Genomic DNA, 18562 nt, shown 5'->3' with positions numbered 1-18562 from the left:
TATTATTTGGGTGGTGGAACATTCTCAGCCCTGCAGTAACATTGACATGGTGGTGATGTGTTAGTGCGTGTTGAACTAGTAGGAGTTTTTAAACACCTCAGTGTCACTGCTTGACTGATTATAGTCCACCAACCAAAAATATCTGGCCAACAGCAGCAGAAACTGACCAGTAATAAAAGACTAGAGGAAGACTAACACTATATAAAATCTAATGATCAGTGAGTGGGAGTTTGAAAACTCCAGCAGCACTGCTGTGTCTGATCCACTTGTAGCAGTGCAACACACCATGACCCCCCACCCAAATAATACCTGCTCTGTGGTGGTCCTATGGGGGTCCTGACCACTGATGAAAAGTCAATGGGGGCTAAAAAATGATGCAGAGAAACAGATGGATGACAGTCTGTTATTGTAGCACTTCAAAGTGCACCTATATGGTAAATTAAAGATTAAGTGACCCTTATTAGTCCCACAAAGGGGAAATTTCACCTCCACATTTAACCCATCTGGGCAGTGAAACTCCACATACACACTAGGGGGCAGTGAGCACACTTGCCCAGAGCGGTGGGCAGCCCTATCCGCAGCATCTGGGGAGCAACTGGGGGTTAAGTGTCTTGCTCAAGGACACCTCAGTCACGTACCGTCAGCGCTGGGGATTGAACCGGCAACCTTCCAGTCACAGGGCCAGTTCCCTAACCTCCAGCCCACGACTGCCCCAATGGACTATGGGCATTGAAACAAGGAGGTGTGCTTAGTGAAGTGGTTATACAAATGTATAATGGAAAAAAAGCTTGTTATTGGTTAGATAGTGCTGCCAAGTTGCTAAGTACAGCAGAGCAACTTGCTATTTCAATCAGCTCCCCTGATTCCATGTTTAAGCCAGCATTGTTTATGATTGTCTCCAGATGTGTACTGTCATCACAAGATCACATCTGGCCCCACCAGACTACTCAAATCTAGACTTTCACAACAGCGGTGCTGCATCCTTACACAACCTGAATAAAATGGACTTACAGGACAGCAGGGTCCATACTCCCTCAAAAATGACAAAACATACTACATAATGACAGACTTTTAACAGTGGTTATCATCAAAAATCAACTAACAACAGTATCTACTGTCTGTAATGGCACTGAGAGTTACAGTCACACAGGAAAAAAGATGAGGCAAAACTCTGATAGAAGTGATCAGAACCACTCAGAAAAAGCTACAGTAACAAAGTTTTATGTGCAAGAGATATGTCTCCTTATGAGTCACTGTAACTCATTTTTCAGAGTACTGAGAACGGATGAGGCCATTAATGTGGCTGTCATTGTGTGTATCAAATAAATTATAATGTATAAAAGCTATGGTCTATTTTGTATAGCTTCTAAATTACAAAGAAATATTCCAAAAGTAAATCCTCCAACATATTCCAACTTTACTCAAGGCCGAGTGAAAAATTTATCCCATGCACAACACCGATTATGACTGGCTGCCAAGCAACCAGGTACCTCAGCCAATCCAACAGCTGTCCGTATAAAACGTGGGTTCTCTCCCAGCTGGAATTCAGACTTAAGGAAGCTGACAGAACCTAAGAGATGATTATTGTTTAAAACACAGCGGGACATCAAAACCACAACGAGCATTAGTCACAATAAATAGCTCCTGTTGGGCACTGTTTTTTGAGGTTGACAGACAATCAAGCGCATGCCTAGCTTTACAAGCTATACTACTTAAAATAATAATTAATTATTTCGATCGATCGTTATGATCTATTTAAAGGCATGGATTTAGGTAGTAATAAGCTAAACATAAAGAAAATCCATATTTATAGGGTACTTTCTACTAGGAGATGGCTGTCCCAAACCCTAACCCATAAAATTCAACTTGTCAAAATAACACTTTTTGTATTTTATCAACTTTTTTATTTCTTATATTGTGAAATTACAAGATTTTTTCATCCTACCCACCCAGAGAGCTTGGCCAACTGTGCTCTCTTGGACTCCCAGCCACAGATGGCTGTGGCATCACTAGGGATTAAACTCGCAATCTCCTGATTATGGGGCCAATGCTTAGACGGTTGTGCCACTCAGGGGCTCTTGAGTTTGTTTTTTTTTTGTCATTAACAAAACATGAAAAGTTTTAGTCCTCAAGTAGAGCCTTATTTTCACCACTTCCCTGCCTTTTAAAGCAGGAATTGAGGCTGTGTCCCCACATGGTGAGCAGTTAGATCTCATTTTTTAAAATAAATGTGTCCCAAAGTCTGAAAAACAGGGTATATCCTTAGGAACTGTCACTACTGAAACACATTTTCTGCAATGAAGTAAACTTATTTGTGTTTTAATGAAAATATGATTTTGTGTGTCACGCATGGAAAGTACATTTATTTATTTCAATAAAAAATAAAACTGGGCTTTCAGCTCTTCATTCTAATATGCCTTTGGAACTTGTTGAATAACCACAGAGTGCGACAGGATTGAATGTAGAAAATGTCATTCATTTTTGCAATAGTCAAAAGCAGCTTACATCCAGGGATGACCTGGATACCACAAAATCTACAGCAAAGCCCTCACTGTAATATGACAGTGATACTACAATAAAATGATCACGAACAAAAGAAAACCTGGTATTTGGAGAGTGACATAGATTCAAAGGATACGGGTTGTTCATCATTCTCTTGAGGTCAACCTTCTCGTTGCAGTATGGACAAGTCTGCTTCTTTCCCACAATGCACCAGCCACGAATACAGAATTCATGAAATCTGTTGACCAACAGGAAACAACAGTTTAGATGCAGTCATTTTAGCCATACCCGTGTTATAGATACGCATTACGAGGCACTATCCAGGCCACAACTGAGAATCCTGACTGCATGCAAGGCATTTGATTAACAGAGGAACCATTGTTAAGCGGTAACATATCAATGTGTTGCTGAAATATTAAAGTGCTTTTAAATTAATAAAAAAAGACAAATTAACAAAGATCAGTTGACCATTTTATGATGACCATTTGGTGTGAGTGAAAAAAATCTATACAATACATATATAAAAGCACAAGTATAATTTTTTTTGTCCACTGTTTATGATTGTTTGTATGCTAAAATATGTTGTATTTGAATGTTGTATTAAACATCCAGAAAATAAATTAAACAAAACTCTCAGCTCAAAAAAACACTGATCAGACCTGAGAACTGTCTGGATGTGGTCATGTTTTAATGGTCAAATCCTTATCATTTTAATGACTGGCATCCCTCAGGCCAACACTCCCAGCAACTTTAGCAGATGTAAACAAAATGCATGAGATGAGAAAAATTAGTACAACAAGCTAATATAGCTTGATAGCTCAATTATGCTTTGTCGGTAAGCTTTTGTTTGGTTGTTAGCTTTCAGACACAAACTTTATCTGACTCGAACAGAATGAGAAACTGTTGGAAATGCAAAGTTTTGGCAAAGGACAAGCTACATCAACCCTGTGATTGGAGATGGCAGAGCTTACGTAAGCACTATCAAGATAAGAAATGCCAGTTTACCTCAAAAGGGAAGCATTTTGGAGAAATATACCTGTCATTTATTTGACAGTCAAACATTATTCATAGGACACACTTTGTATTTGTATATTGTTTGTTCACAATATCAAGATTAATATGATTCTGAAGTAAACCCAGGTTTAGGGGTTTTAAACTGTAATGATAAATCCTGTTTTGAATGTTCATTTTGTACTTCACAGATAAATATCTGCATCTGCTAAATATGTAACTAAAGCTATAGTTTGTTGAATGCTGATTTGTCTGCTCTGCCATAATAAAAGAAGATTTAGAACTGAGAGGAACATAGCTAGAACTACATGGACTTTACTAGATACAGTTTTCTTTGGAGGAAAATTTTGCAGTCAAAAGTAATAAATCACAATAAACCACATTGTAATACTTAGCATTACAACAATCTTTAAATATTGCAGTACATCATGGCTCAATTATCATGTTATGACACTAACCCCTTAAAATGTACACTGTATTTCCAAAAGTATTCGGTCATCTGCCTTCACGTGCACATTAACTTGAGTGATGTCCCATTCTTAATCCATAGGGTTTAACATGATGTTTGCCCACCCTTTGTAGCTAAAACAGCTTCACCTCTTCTGGAAAGGCTTTCCACAAGGTTTAGGAGTGTGTTTATGGGAATTTTTAACCATTCTTCCAGAAGCACATTTGTGAGGTCAGATGCTTGTGTTGGACGAGAAGGCCTGGCTTGCAGTCTCTGCGCTAATTCATCCCAGGGGTGTTCTATCGGGTTGAGGTCAGGACTCTGTGCAGGCCAGTCAAGTTCCTCCATACCAAAGTCACTCATCCATGGACCTTGCTTTGTGCAATGGTGCGCAGTCATGTTGGAACAGGAAGGGGCTGTTTCCAAACTGTTCCCACAAAGTTGGGAGTATGAAATTGTCCAAAATCTCTTGGTCTGCTGAAGCATTAAGAGTTCCTTTCACTGGAACTAAGGGGCCAACCCCAACTCCTGAAAAACACTACCACACCATAGTCCACCAAACTTTACACTTGGCACAATGCAGTAAGACAAGTACCATTCTCCTGGCAAGCGAAAAACCCAGACTCGTCCAACGGATTGCCAGACGGAGAAGCGTGATTCATCACTCCAGAGAACACGTCTCCACTGCTCTAGAGTCCAGTGGCGGCTCTTTACACCAATGCATTCCACGCTTTTCCTTATGCTTGGTGCTGTAACGTTTGGATGCAGCTGCTCGGCCACTCATGCCATGAAGCTCTCTACGCACTGTTCTTGAGCTAATCTGAAGGCCACATGAAGGTCTGTAGTGATTGACTCTGCAGAAAGTTGTCGACCTCTGCACACTATGCGCCTCAACATCCGCTGACATCCACTGACCTCTGTCATTTTATGTGGCCGACCACTTCGTGGCTGAGATGCTGTTGTTCCCAATCACTTCCACTTTGTTATAATACCACTGACTGTTGACAGTGGAATATTTAGTAGTGAAAAAATTTCACTACTGGACAGGTGGTGTCCAATCATGGTACCATGCTGGAATTCATGGAGGTCCTAAGAACGACCCATTATTTCATGTTTGTAGGAGCAGTCTGCAGGCCTAGATGCTTGGTTTTATACACCTGCGGCCAAGGAAGTGATTGGAACACCTGAATTTAATGATTTAGATGGGTGACTGGATAATTTTGGAAATAGTGTATATTTTACATTACCAGTCTCTTACAGTAAGATGCAAAGCCTGATGAACACATCTATTTGTTAATATACACATTAAATCCATCAATAACTTTCAGTAAATTGCACTAATTAAATTGACAGTGATGGATAAATGCTCTCTATGAAAACATACACATGATTGCAAGAGAGCTGGTAGGTGTCCTCAATGATGCCCTCTTCATCTACATCAACAAACGTCTTCTGACCACACACAGCACATATGTCGTGACTCAGGTTCCGAGATGGCATACCACCCATGTTATAGTACTGCAACAGACAGAGGACAACATAGAAGACATGCTGTATACTCAAAAGTAACATGGTCTAATATGGACCAGTTATTAATATTTGTGTGAAATATTCGGTCTTTTAGGATGTGTTTTTTAATGGTGCTGTTAAATGTCTATCCATTTCAGGGCCATTATTAGTTATAAGTCTTAATTTTAAGGGCTCAAAATATTGTTCTAAATAAATCTTCATGTTTACCAGGTGGTATCTGTATTTAAGAAAAATAAAGTTTAAGGAGGCGTAAGTTACAAATAAACTGTTTTGCATAGGGCAGTTTCCAGTGTTTAATAAAAAAATTGATCAGAAGGTCTGTAATAAAAATTCCTTGGCTGGATAGAGACCTAGATTCATTTGCAACAATCAGTCAAATTTACCGCTGTTGGCAACATGTACAATTCAAGTGTTCGCTCAGTCGAGGTCAGAGACCCCTGATGAGGAAGGTAAAGCTAAGCTTCTAAGAAAAATCACTCATGATTTCAACTCTTAAAACGTCATTTTATTTTGATGCAAGAAATGCATTTATTATATATATATATATATATTGGTTAATTATAAAAATCCATGGAAAGGTGATTTTTAACCTATATTTCAATGTGAAAATGTATCAGAAACTGAATCTGGCAGCGAAACTTAGCATTTCTGCCAATGGCTACTACCATGTCATTATCTCTGCTGAGAATGGTCCAAACTCCAAATAATAAACCTATGAAGTAGACGTGAGCAATATAAAAATACAAACGTATCACAATACACTTTTCTTGCCATGTCATGGATTATATCAAGACTATCAAAACACTGACTGATTGCATGTTTCATTATAATGATGGCATAATTTGACATGTTTAGTAGGGTTTCAGTCTGTGTGGTATGAAATGTTGATTGAAAACCATTGTACTTATAGTTTTGTATAGTTTTAAATGTGGCACTGCTGTTTTATACTTTCTGGTCTAACTTTTTAAACTTTGTGATTGTGACACTGAATTTTTGCCGTATCACTCAACGCTACTATAAAATGTGCCTATATGGTAGATATATCTGATAAAATGGGCAATAAGGCGGTAGTTAAGTGTCCCCAGGCCAATGAGTTTATGTAGGTGGGTTAGCATGCCCATGAACTGGCAACTCAGTTTACTAAAGCATGAAAACTAATGAAAATGAAAGTGACTTAACAGGAAAAACAATAAGCTAATCTAACATGATCAGTCCTTCTTTTGACTTGAATGGTCTGTACAATACAAGACCCTTACTATGAATAAATAAGCTGTAAATACATTAAAATGCCAAAAATATGCATATACTTATTTTAGTAAATTAGAAAATGTGTGTACCCCAATAGTAGATGCCATATAGTCTGAGCAGATTTCAGCAAAGTCTCGTCCCATCACTCCATAGTACAGCCCATAGAACAGCATGATGACACCTACATCCATGGAGTCCTCTGCTTTGATCCTGCTCAAATCAACAAGCAGGTTAGTCTATATTCATTTCAAGAAAATCTTAGTTACTAATCAGAAAAGGAATGATCTACATTATAACATGGCAGCACATACTCTTTTCAATTAATCAACTAATCTACATACTCCTGCTTTAGTGAGACACACATTTAAGTTATTGCAAAAGAGATGGGAATTTGAATTTTCTTGAAAGTAACATAGCAATGACTAGCTAATCAGAACTAAAAGAAATAAAGAAAAAAAAATTCGAAAGAACTCCATAATCAACGCAGTGGACTGTCGATTAATCGATGCAGCCCCAGATCAATGATACTTACCAAACTAAATCTTTTTTAAAAAGATATGTAGAAAATGTGACATCCAACTGAATGAAAAATTAATTCATTCATTGAAGTCTAATACTGAACAAAAGTTCACATACCTAAAGAAAACATTGAATCCAAACATAGTAAACATGATGGCAAGGTAACCGAGCACACCTACAGCATAGCTCAGCTTGTAAATGAGGAGGAACCACTTATACACCATCCTGTAAAAACAGATACACATTTAATTATGTTGAAAATCTTCTGTGATCAGCAACAATAATTAACATTGTGATTAAGTTTTAATAAATATGTTCACCACTGTTCAAACAGTAACAATAGCCATGGACATATGTGTTTAATATTACCTGGGTGTTCTACCAGAAAGAGGTTTCCTTGTAGCTCTGAATATGACGTAGCTGGTGATGACGGAGAACATGCCCCATGTTGACAAAAAACGCCACCAGTAAAGCTTTATTGTGAAGTACAGAGGCACCACCCACATCTGAAGCAGCGTCACCAACTGCAAGGCAGTAAATGCAGGTACTTGATGAGAAATATATCCATTAAAAACCAGTGACGACTATTAGATGCATTTCAGCAAGAGAACGAGAATGAAATCCACTAAAAACTGAGTACTATTAGAAACTTATCATGGTAACACCTTAGCTTGAATAAATGTCTAAGGTTGATTAGTTGTAATTTGAGCTTCTGGTTTTAGTCGAGGTTAATTAATTAATAGAAAGTTCTGTATGAAAGTTCCAGGCAACTGAACTGTGGAGCATTTAGTGGTCGCTAACCATTTCTACACGAATTATCAGAACAGTGTGGCACTCACATTGTATGACCTGCAGTGTCTCTGTTTCCACTGGACTAGCACAATTTGAGCGACCACAAGTGTAGCGATGAGGATCAGAACCATCTCGGCATGCATGGCCTCATGACCTCGGTGCTTGACATGCAGCTTCTCATGCTGCACTCTAGAGAAAGACAAACATGTGGTCAAACTCAGCATGCACAATAAAGTCACTTCAGTCACAACTCGCATTAATACACAAAATTATTTACAATCATAGCAAATGGGAATTCCACTGATTGTTCAAAAATCTGAAATTTGCATCAGTTACTGCATGAAAAATGAAAAAAAGGCCTGAAAAATCTACACCCCAAATATAGTTAATCGACCAAGGGTGTTTTACGCTATGCAGCTAAAAAGCAATGGAACTACATAATACAAAATGTAACATACATAACATTAGTAATACATTGGCCTCATAGCTCCAGTGCAAAACTAAAGAAGCAGACTTTGGATAACAACTACTGACCTGATGGACTCTGCTTGCAGTAGGAAACTATAAATGTAATTTCTGTATGGTATTATTCCTTTTTTAAACACACTGACTTTGAGCACACTGAATAATCATTATTGGATTCACAAGAATCATATAAAAATCACACAAAATCAAAAATTCTTAGACTTATGTCAAACCAAGACTGACCAGTGACTCAGGCACCAAATTTACATTGAAAATGAGACTTTGAATAAAAAAATATACTCACTTCCAGTTTTCTCTGTAAGACATTTTCAACGGATCCTCCTATACGGAAAACACATGTTAATAACAGGCAATACTGATCTGAGTTATGCATTACCTCCAAGTATAGCTCCTTGAAGCACTCTCTACCTTTTGATTCTATGGAAAAACAGCATTTAACAGCTAACATAACACACCCAAAGCTTCTTTTTCGCTATGGATTCTCCCACACTGGGTTAGCTGGTACACTGACTGGATTAGCCTGTCACATCACTATAAGAATACCTATAAATTGTATAATGTATTATTCCATTGTGTAATGACACCTTTTATTGGCTGTAGGAGTGCTGGTTAATTTCGCTTATAGCCGAATTCCACAGATTTCTTTACAATGGTGTGAAATGCTCCCTTCTCTAGTCAAAAATGTTAATACTGGTGGTAATAGCAACCAGAAGACTCAAGCATTTAATGCATCTGTGCTACCTCAAAAAACGTATGACATGAAATGTTTATAAATATAGTGCCTAATGCCTGAGATGTTGTTTTATAATAGTTCTGAGATAATTTTCTGGCAATTAATACTTTGTATATATTCATGGTAGAAAGGTACACGCTGGGTACTTATCCACCTACAACATCTCTGTCATGCTGAAAGAAGTCTGTTGTTGATGCCATACCTCAAGGTGTGGTTGCATTGTTGAAAGATACTAGCAGATCAACCACCTAATGCTTAGAATTAGTGTAGAGAAAATTAGCTCTTTTTCTATTCCTTCAACTCGAAATAAAAAAAATCCAACCCCATTATAACTATTCCAAGTGTATTATTTTAATGTCAGAAAAGTCTCGCAAATATTTAAGGATGATATTACTCAACTAATTAAGATCACATTAGTACAGAGACATTTAGAACCCTCGAGGTGACTTTGTGATTATTTTCTAATAAAATGTGGTCACAAATTAATATATTAATCATGACAAAATGAATTCGTGCGCTCAATATATTAATTCATGCCCACAGTTTATTACAAACAATCACCGTGTCACTTCAGGAGCGCCTTATGTTAGAAATTGCAGGTTAATTTACTCGATAGTATCAACCCACATTTAGGTTCGCGGTAGTTAATACTGTGACTCAGCATCTCACTGTAAAATGTGGGGGAAACGCGTGAATTGTAACTAGGTTACATGTTATGCCGTTATTAGGCTGTTATATTAGTATTAGCTCTGCTATCCACACGAGCCAACTTGGCCAGTTTGCCCACCTAGTAACCTAACCTGCGCCTTAACGAGTGCTAACATGACAATAATTCCAGAAATATTACACAAGCCTAATAATTACACTGACAGAATGTGCTCCAAATGAAAACAGCTGTTACTGCCACGTATGCAGATAAACACTAGCACAGTCAGTTTAGCCTACTAGCTAGCTAAACTAAGCTAAGCTAAATAAAACACAGCTACGAGCTTGTGGTTCCAAGAACAGAGATTAAGATACTTGCTGAAGTAAATCGTGCATTAAAATACAGTAATAAGTAAATGTAATCGGGTCCTTAGATATTTCGTCTCAGCTCCAGGCTACCTGAGGTTGCAGCCCAGCCATAGTTGATCAGCTGCTCACAGAATATATTAAGGTCCTTTCTTCTGTACAAGGACCGTCGGACTGCAATAGTCACACATACTGCCCCCTATGAAAAGTTCACTCGGGAAAATTACATTAAAGGGGAACTCCACCGAATTTTACAAAAATAAATAAATAAATAAAAATCTTCACACTTGAATGGTTATGATGTAAACGACGGCATTCAGAGTGGTTTGTGGTGAAATGCTGCAAAGAACTGTGGTGGTGATAGGAACCAGACGTCTTACTCTAAAAGCCCCCTCACATAAAGTTATTGGATGAAATGGTTATGAATACACTGCCTGATGAGTGAGACATGATGAGATACAATTTTGGCTTAAAATGAACATTTATTTTGATCATGGCAGAGGGGTACATGCAGAGGGATGCAAGGCAAATAGTACCCCACCCCACCCCCCAAAAAAAATTAATGGTGTTTGATAAGGTCAGTATATAATGTGATATTTTGATATACTGATGTATTGAGATTATTGTGGTGCAGATTATAATAACCTTTAAATGTGCTCTATATTTTATATAGTAACCAGTGATACAATGTAAAGTAAAAAGTAAAATTTATTTATACAGCACTTTTCACAGACACAAGCCACAAAGTGCTTTACAAAACATAACACAATATAAAATATACAACATGACACAGTACAACAAAAATTAAAACAAAACAGGACTGGGTATGCCTTTGCCAAGGCATGGCCATTTATCCAAATGCTTGCTTAAAAAGGTAGGTCTTTAGTTGCTTTTTGAAAGACTCCACAGAATCAATTGATCTTAAAAAAAGGGGGCAGTGTATTCCACAATTTAGGGGCGAAGACCTCAAAAGATTGATCTCCACGAGATCGTGGAACAGACAGTAAATTTAAATTACTCGACCTAAGAGAACGAGCTGATACGTATGGATGAAGCAGATCAACCACATACATAGGAGCCTGACCATGCAATGCTCTGAAAGAAAGTGTAAGGATTTTAAACTGAATCCTATACTCAACAGGAAGCCAGTGTAATGAAACTAAGAGAGGGGTAATGTGAGACCGTCTATTTGACTTCACCTTGCTGCAGCATTCTGGATCACCTGCAGTCGGTCACGAGCAGACTTAATAAGTGAAGAGAAAAGAGCATTAACAGTAATCAATATGAGATGAAATAAAGGCATGTATAAGCATCTCTAGCTCCACCCTTGAAACTACAGTCCTCAATTTACTTATATTCCTTAAGTGGAAAAACAAGATCGTGTCAGTTGTTTAATATGTGTGTCAAATAACAATGACTGATCAAAATTGACACCCAGATTACACAGGCTGGAGTGGACAACAGAGGAAAGAAGACCAAGATTTTGTTTAATCATTGGAGTAACCTTGTCAGGAGCAACAATCAAGACTTCAGTCTTATCAGCATTAGCAGTAGAAAATTGTTTGATGTCCATTCTCTGATAGCTTTAAGACAGTCCACAAGCCTACAATGCAATAACCGGACTGTGCTCTCTCTTCATACTGCTGCATTTTGCACAAGCTGTAAATGTGATGAATTTGACTGCAAAGCCCCATAAAGGGCTGAGTCAGAACTGTTCACAGTGATGGTGATAGGGAGCCACAGCAACCGCAGAGTGAACAGGTAAATGCTTCAGTGCTTCATATTACAAAATGAGGGTGCTGGTTTTAAGTTGGCAGTGGTTCAAAGTTTAATGAATGTAGTTTTCACACCAATGTGCATGTCAAGGCCTATTTACTGTTTGGGGAAATATTACTTTTCTTCTAGCCAGGGAGACTACTGTTTTCTTGGTGACAAAGGGTCTTGATGACATTTTTGTCGTAAGGTGTCTTACAGTTCTGATTAGGGGTAGGGGGAAAACTTGATTCTTAGATGCATCGTGAAGTGGATTCTGAATCGATTCACAAATGTCAAAAATCGATTTTCTAATTATTTATTTTATAATGTAATGTTGATGGTACACAAAAGGTGGTACTTGGAAGTGTGGAACTACAGCGCCCAGGCAGTCTGTGACGGCACATAACAAGAACACCACTGGATGAGCGATAAATCTGACCGGCTCTGCATTAAAGCCAGGTTAGGTCAGGAGTCACAACCCAAATGTTAAAAAGATCCATTTTGTCCCTTCAATAAAAAACAAACCACATTGGGAGCCATAGTGTTTAATGTCTGGTATGTCTCAGTGTGTGCTAATGTCCTTGTATAGGCTAAAAATATAAACGAAAATGTGGACTTACTCTGCTCTGCTTTACGCTTTAGCTATAATGTTAGCCGCTTTCCTCCCATCTCCGCCAGAAAACTTTTCCTCAAAAGTAGATGTACTTCCTCTAAAGTTGAATAGTTTCTTGTAAAATGTCTCTCAACATTAGACTGTTTTACGATGCTGAAGTTGTTCAAATTATCTCGTTCCATTTTAAATGGTGCCTGAGGTGCCAGAACATAAACGCAGCACCATTTAAGGTGGAACGGGAAAACTTGAAAGAGAAGCCGACATCTTCACAAGTGCAGTGCTTATAAATGCAAATAAATTCATTCTTCTCCAAATGTTCAAGCAAGCGTGTCAGAGCTTCCACTCAAGTTCGAAGTGAATTACAAACTCTGTCACAACTTTTATTGCCAAGGATTCGGGTCTGTTCTATGTCATTGAGAAGCAGGGCTTTCGCACTATGCTGCCCATTTTGAAGCAGAGATACAGCATCTCTAAAATATTTTACTATTTTACTAATACTATTTACTAATATTATTTCTACAATGAGAGCAAAACTGAAAAACCACTGGATTAAATGGATAGGATAGCTGTAACATGATGCGTGGACATCCATTGTCACAGGATCGTATTTCACCGTAAATGTGCATTTTATCTCAGATGAGTGGCAGCTGTAGCATCTCATGTGCTCCAAACAAGAGCAGTGAATGAGTGCCTTTCAGTTCACTTGACAAACCACTTCCATTTGTTTTATTAATAAAATATATTGGAAGTAAATTCATTATGGACTAGTATAAATATTTATATTTAAAAGTACAAAGTTGTCATACAGTGAAAAAAGAAATCCTTTATAGAAAAAAAATGCATCAAGATGCATTGATAATCATTTTATAATTGCATCACAGCCCTCTGAATCGTAATCGAAACAAATCGTGAGGTGCCTAGAGATTCCCACCCCTAATTCTCATTGTTCACATATGTCCTCCAGATAGTTTATCCTAGCATGACCCATATGTAGCCTAGCAATCAATCTTGTTTCTGGCCTAATCTTTGTATAATGTCCGCAAAGGCAGTAGATATGGAACCCTCTAAGATGAATTGATGACATTGGCCAAAAGTCCAGGGACACCTATTATTAACAACAAAAAATAAAGGAGTACAGAACATTCTCCAGCCTTTTCTCTACCTTAAATAATTAATTGACACTGCTAAAGCCCTATATGAATCATCCATGGCAACATTTTCATGGCTGCTACTGTTGTTGGTGCATTGCCATGAGTTTTCAGTGTGCCCTCTTTCCTATCATCGGGACATGGTTGCTAAATAACAAGCAGAGTTCCCTAAGAAAGTTACATGTTATGTATAGTTAAAATTTAATTAGCATTTAGTAAATCGAACCTGACTCAGTCATGCTGGTTCGTCCTCTACAACATCAGGAGGACTTGACCCTGTCTCTCTAGGGAGGTGATTATTCAGTCATCTCAAGGTTTGAATACCATAACTCATTCCTGTGTTTCTATGTGGGCCATCAGGCCTTTGCAAATGATTTAGAATAAAGCAGCACAGCTTGTCTTCAATCTTCCTAAGTTCACTCATGTCACTCCATTGCTGTTTTCTAATGACCCAGCTAAATAATGATTACAACATTTTTTTTTTCTGTTTTCTATTCCTACCGTTCAGGCTCAGTTAAAGAAACAAGTGAAAAAGCAACTGGTAAGAGTACAGCAGCCTCTTCTACAGCATCAGAGCCTGGAGACACAGTTCATGTTCTCGCTGCAGGTAAATTCAACACATTGTCCCCGTCACCTTTACTACTACATTACAGTGAAAAAGACAAGTTAAACACCATGGCCTGCTTGTTTTGTGTAACATATGCTTTCATTCACTGTATTTGTCATTGTAAAATTGTGTGAAGATTAGGAACAAAGCTAAAAATTTAAGGAAGTTCTTTGCTCTCTGAGATCAGTGGTTTCTGCTAATAACTGTTGTATGTGTAATTCCAGATGACAAATACAGTGCCATGTACTGGTTATATGAGTAGTAAATTAAGTGTTACAGAAAGTTTGGTTGCATGAATTTAACAGAACACTTTGCATCTTTTAAAATTAAAATCCATGACATGATGTGCCCAACCCCAGAGTAGGTGTGGAACACCTATATTACTCAAAGTGAAAGTAAAGCCCCAGTAAAACCCCAGTATGTAAGGTTTACAATTACCATTTGTCACACATTCGTGCAGAGCTGGAGGAACAGAACACAGTATCAACAGTCCCGAGCAGCTTAGTTTTTGGTCATTCTAAAAGGTAAGTGAAAGTAAAGGTCTTGTGTAATTAAAAAGCAAATGGTCTTTGCTGTCCGTCAAAAATATTTTTAACTGTCAGAGTCAAAAGGAATCAGAACACAAAGATTCAGAAAGGTGACCATTCACAAAGAATAAGTTTGTGGTTTGGTTCTTTATGTGAAAATTGAACTGAATTAATTTTTTTTATACGACTCAAATTAATTGTTCAAATGTAAACAAAATCAGATTGATCTGATGTTAAATGGTGCACTTCATACAAACTTACTGACTTCCTTATTATTTTCTTTGCAATACTGGTGATAGGAACCAACGTCCTAAATACAGACCCACCAGTACCTCTGTATCATGAGTTTGTTTAAAAATACATGCTTAAAGTTCAAACTTTATCTGAAAACTATCATAAAACAAAAGCAGCGTCCTGTTGTACGCTTTAAATCAAAATATGTGCAGCCTCCTTTAACAGTTTCTGAGTGACATTCTTAATACTGAATGGTTTGATTACCAGTTATAATACCCTTCCACAGACAGTAGCAGACCCAGTCTTTCACAGAGGCCATGACACTTGATACAATTTACACACTTGTTTGAAAGAATGTTCTCTGTGACTTTGAATGCCTAGTAACTAGTGTAACTGGTACAACATTAACTGTACAATACCAGATAGACTAATAATCATTAAGGATTAAGGATTAAGGATTATAAGATGAATAATGAAAAATTCACAGTAACAGATGAGCTACTGTCTCAAGATGTTTCAGTTTTGCATTTACCTCACATCTTATTCTGTGTGGTTATGACGGGTTGCAAAGCCGAAATCCAAGTTTTCCCCATCATCTGATTACCCAAGAATTACTGACAAAATCTGATTTTGTACAATGATCAGATATTTAGTGCATGTAAATGTATTCTCTATTGTTGCATTGCACATCCCTCAAATGTATAGAACTGTTTGAAACTGAGTCAGTTGTATTGTGTTGGAAAAAAAAAGTTTGATTTACAAAGTCTGGTATTATCTGTTTGCATATTACTGTGGACTGGTGAAATCAGTCTTGCTGGTGGTTTTTCATTGTCCTATCAAATATGCACCTTCCTTCTTACCAGAATTGTCTGAACTACAGTGCATCTTTGTATCCATTTATGATAGGATTCATCTGACTAGTGACAATACAACTTAAAAATATGAATTCCATGGATTATGGTTCAATTATGTTGTTACCACCCCAGTGACAAGAGGGGTACTACCACATTGACAGATACACAGTGACAGATAGTCCGACATATATTCACGATCACAGTTTAGATTTAGTCATGTCATAAGGTTTATTTATTAACATAAATGAAATTTATCTCAAATCACTACTGTGTGTTTTTAGTATGTCTACTTCTGTTGACTGGAATGGCAGAGTAATAAAAATGGAGAAAAAACAGTAAACATTAACTTAAACTAACCAACAAAAAGTGCATGATATGGTTAGCTAAAATACTTTTAAATAGTGCTGCACCACAAAAAAATCTCCTTGACCACAAAAATGCCATGGAAAATGAATAGATAAACCAATCAAAAAGGGACTGCTGCACAGCAGAATGAAAGTGGAAGAAAACTAAACTAACTATTCACCATGAAGTTCTTAAAATTTCTTTTAATATTAATAACAATGCAGTTATTAATGCAAACAGAGACACAGAAATACTACTCAAAACATATTAATGACAAAGCAAACAACTTAAGAATTTTGTTTTCGATAATTGATCACCCGGTAAATCCTAAATTAACTGATGATTATCTCACTTCAGCATTAAAATCTAATGATGTTGCATTAATTTGAAATACAAAAATCAGAAACATTCAGTCATACATTATCACTCCAAAGCTACCAAAAGAAGAGTCTAGTTTTATTCAACAGCTAAATGTTATTTTTTAAAAACATTAATGAGACAGAACTTCAAAACGTAATGCAGCTAAATTCCTCCACCTGTGTTTTAGATCCTATTTCAACAGCATTTGTTAAAGAAATATTTGACAGCCTTTGTCAAAGTGTGTTGGACATTGTAAATTGTTCTTTGGAAACAGGCACTTTTCAAAACACGCTCTGTCCTTACCAAATATAGACCAATCTCTAACCTTCCCCTTTTAAGTAAACTAAATGAAAAATAGTCTTCTCACAGATTCTTGAATCAACACAATGTCCATGAAAAATTCCAGTCTGACTTCAGAGTAAATTACAGGACTGAAACAGCATTAGTGAAGGCAGTGAATTATTTGAGAATAAATGCTGATGCATTTTTGCTTCAGATTTACATTTTTGAATTGTGCAACAGTGCAACTGCTTGAGGTCTATATGAAACTACATTGCAATTTAGTTGCATAATGTAAAGCACTCTGCAACTCATTTCAAGCTCAGCTGTAATAACTGTAAACATCTCTGCTTTGTAAAACAAATTTTCATGAAATGGCCAATCAAAATGCTGAGTGACCAGACAGTGACCAGATCAATAGACAAGATCAACAGACAGGAAAGTATAACAGTAAAAATCCGGCAAACAATCGTATTTCTGCTTATAAGGAGGCAACCACATTCTCTTTTTTTAAGCTCAGCTTAAGCTATTTTATATGGGTTTTTTAGGGAGGATTTTTTGACTAAAAAGTTAGGCAGAATGTCTTTTAAGAATGTGACTAAGTAATTAATTAATTAATTAGTTAAGTAATGAATAATGTTGCATCTTGTTCACAGCAGGAGGATACCAATATGGTATACATGTCTAAATGGTTTCAGTCTTCTAAAACTGTCCCCCCTGCTGCCCCCTTGCCATGTAATAGTTTTGAGGGAATTCCGATTCAGCACTAAAGACGTTGATCAGCTCAGGATTCTGCTTCATGGCCTGATTGGAGCAGGGAAATCCAGCTTCATCAACTCTGAACACTGTCCTCCTAAGGCCACAACACAACAGCTGCACTGGCAGATTCAGCAACTGGTGGTGAAAATTGCAGCTTCACTGTGAAGGTAATAATACTACTGAATACTCAGTTCAACGCTCAGGCCTCATCATGGATCCAAGCTTACAAACTATGCATTTCCTTCACTGAATCCCAGATATTATTAGCTTTTGCCTAGGTTAGCTGGCCAATATTGGACCAATGACGGCAAAACTGCCACCCACAGTCCTTACTTATTTTTCCATGATTCCTTTCTTTTATTGTCCTTTGTACATTAGTTTAACTTTTTAATAACTTCAACAGCAATATGATAAATTCAGTTATACATATCCAATTTAGCACTGTGACAACAGCAACATTTTCAACAAAATAATTTTATATTGGGCCTAGTCCTGATGATTTTTTTTTTTTTTTCCCATAATTGTTTAATATTTGTAATCATTTTCCCAAATGAAAGACTGTTCATTTAAAAACTGTTTGAGGAGATTAAGAACTGGTTAGACCTTGTATGCAAGACAAGTGGTGGTCCACTTTGGTGGTCCAAGGGTGGACCTTATCAAGCCAGCAGACAGATATATGCTTGCTATCTGGGTTAGCTGATCTCTCGACAATAAAATCATTACTCCTTTGATTTACTGAAATGAAATTGTTGTATTATTGTCTCCCAACACTGCACCTTGTTTAAAATAAATAAATAAATA

The 18562-nt window shown here is 37.2% G+C and overlaps 1 protein-coding gene across 1 annotated transcript; it reads right to left on the bottom strand.

Moving 5' to 3' along the window:
- Positions 1-620: 620 nt before the first annotated feature.
- Positions 621-10449, bottom strand: rnf175 (ring finger protein 175). Its single transcript, XM_017717414.2, has 9 exons — positions 10374-10449; positions 8820-8857; positions 8098-8239; positions 7628-7782; positions 7376-7483; positions 6829-6949; positions 5346-5479; positions 2639-2740; positions 621-1538 (listed from the first exon to the last, which is right to left on the bottom strand). Exons 1-9 carry the CDS (start codon positions 10392-10394, stop codon positions 1418-1420), a joined length of 942 nt encoding a protein of 313 aa, XP_017572903.1. The 5' UTR covers positions 10395-10449; the 3' UTR covers positions 621-1417.
- Positions 10450-18562: the final 8113 nt, after the last annotated feature.

This window comes from Pygocentrus nattereri, chromosome 12, assembly GCF_015220715.1.
Source record: "Pygocentrus nattereri isolate fPygNat1 chromosome 12, fPygNat1.pri, whole genome shotgun sequence".
NCBI classification, from domain to species: Eukaryota; Metazoa; Chordata; class Actinopteri; order Characiformes; family Serrasalmidae; genus Pygocentrus; species Pygocentrus nattereri.
Note: the sequence above shows the minus strand (reverse complement) of the source record. Positions and strands in the feature narration are given on the sequence as shown.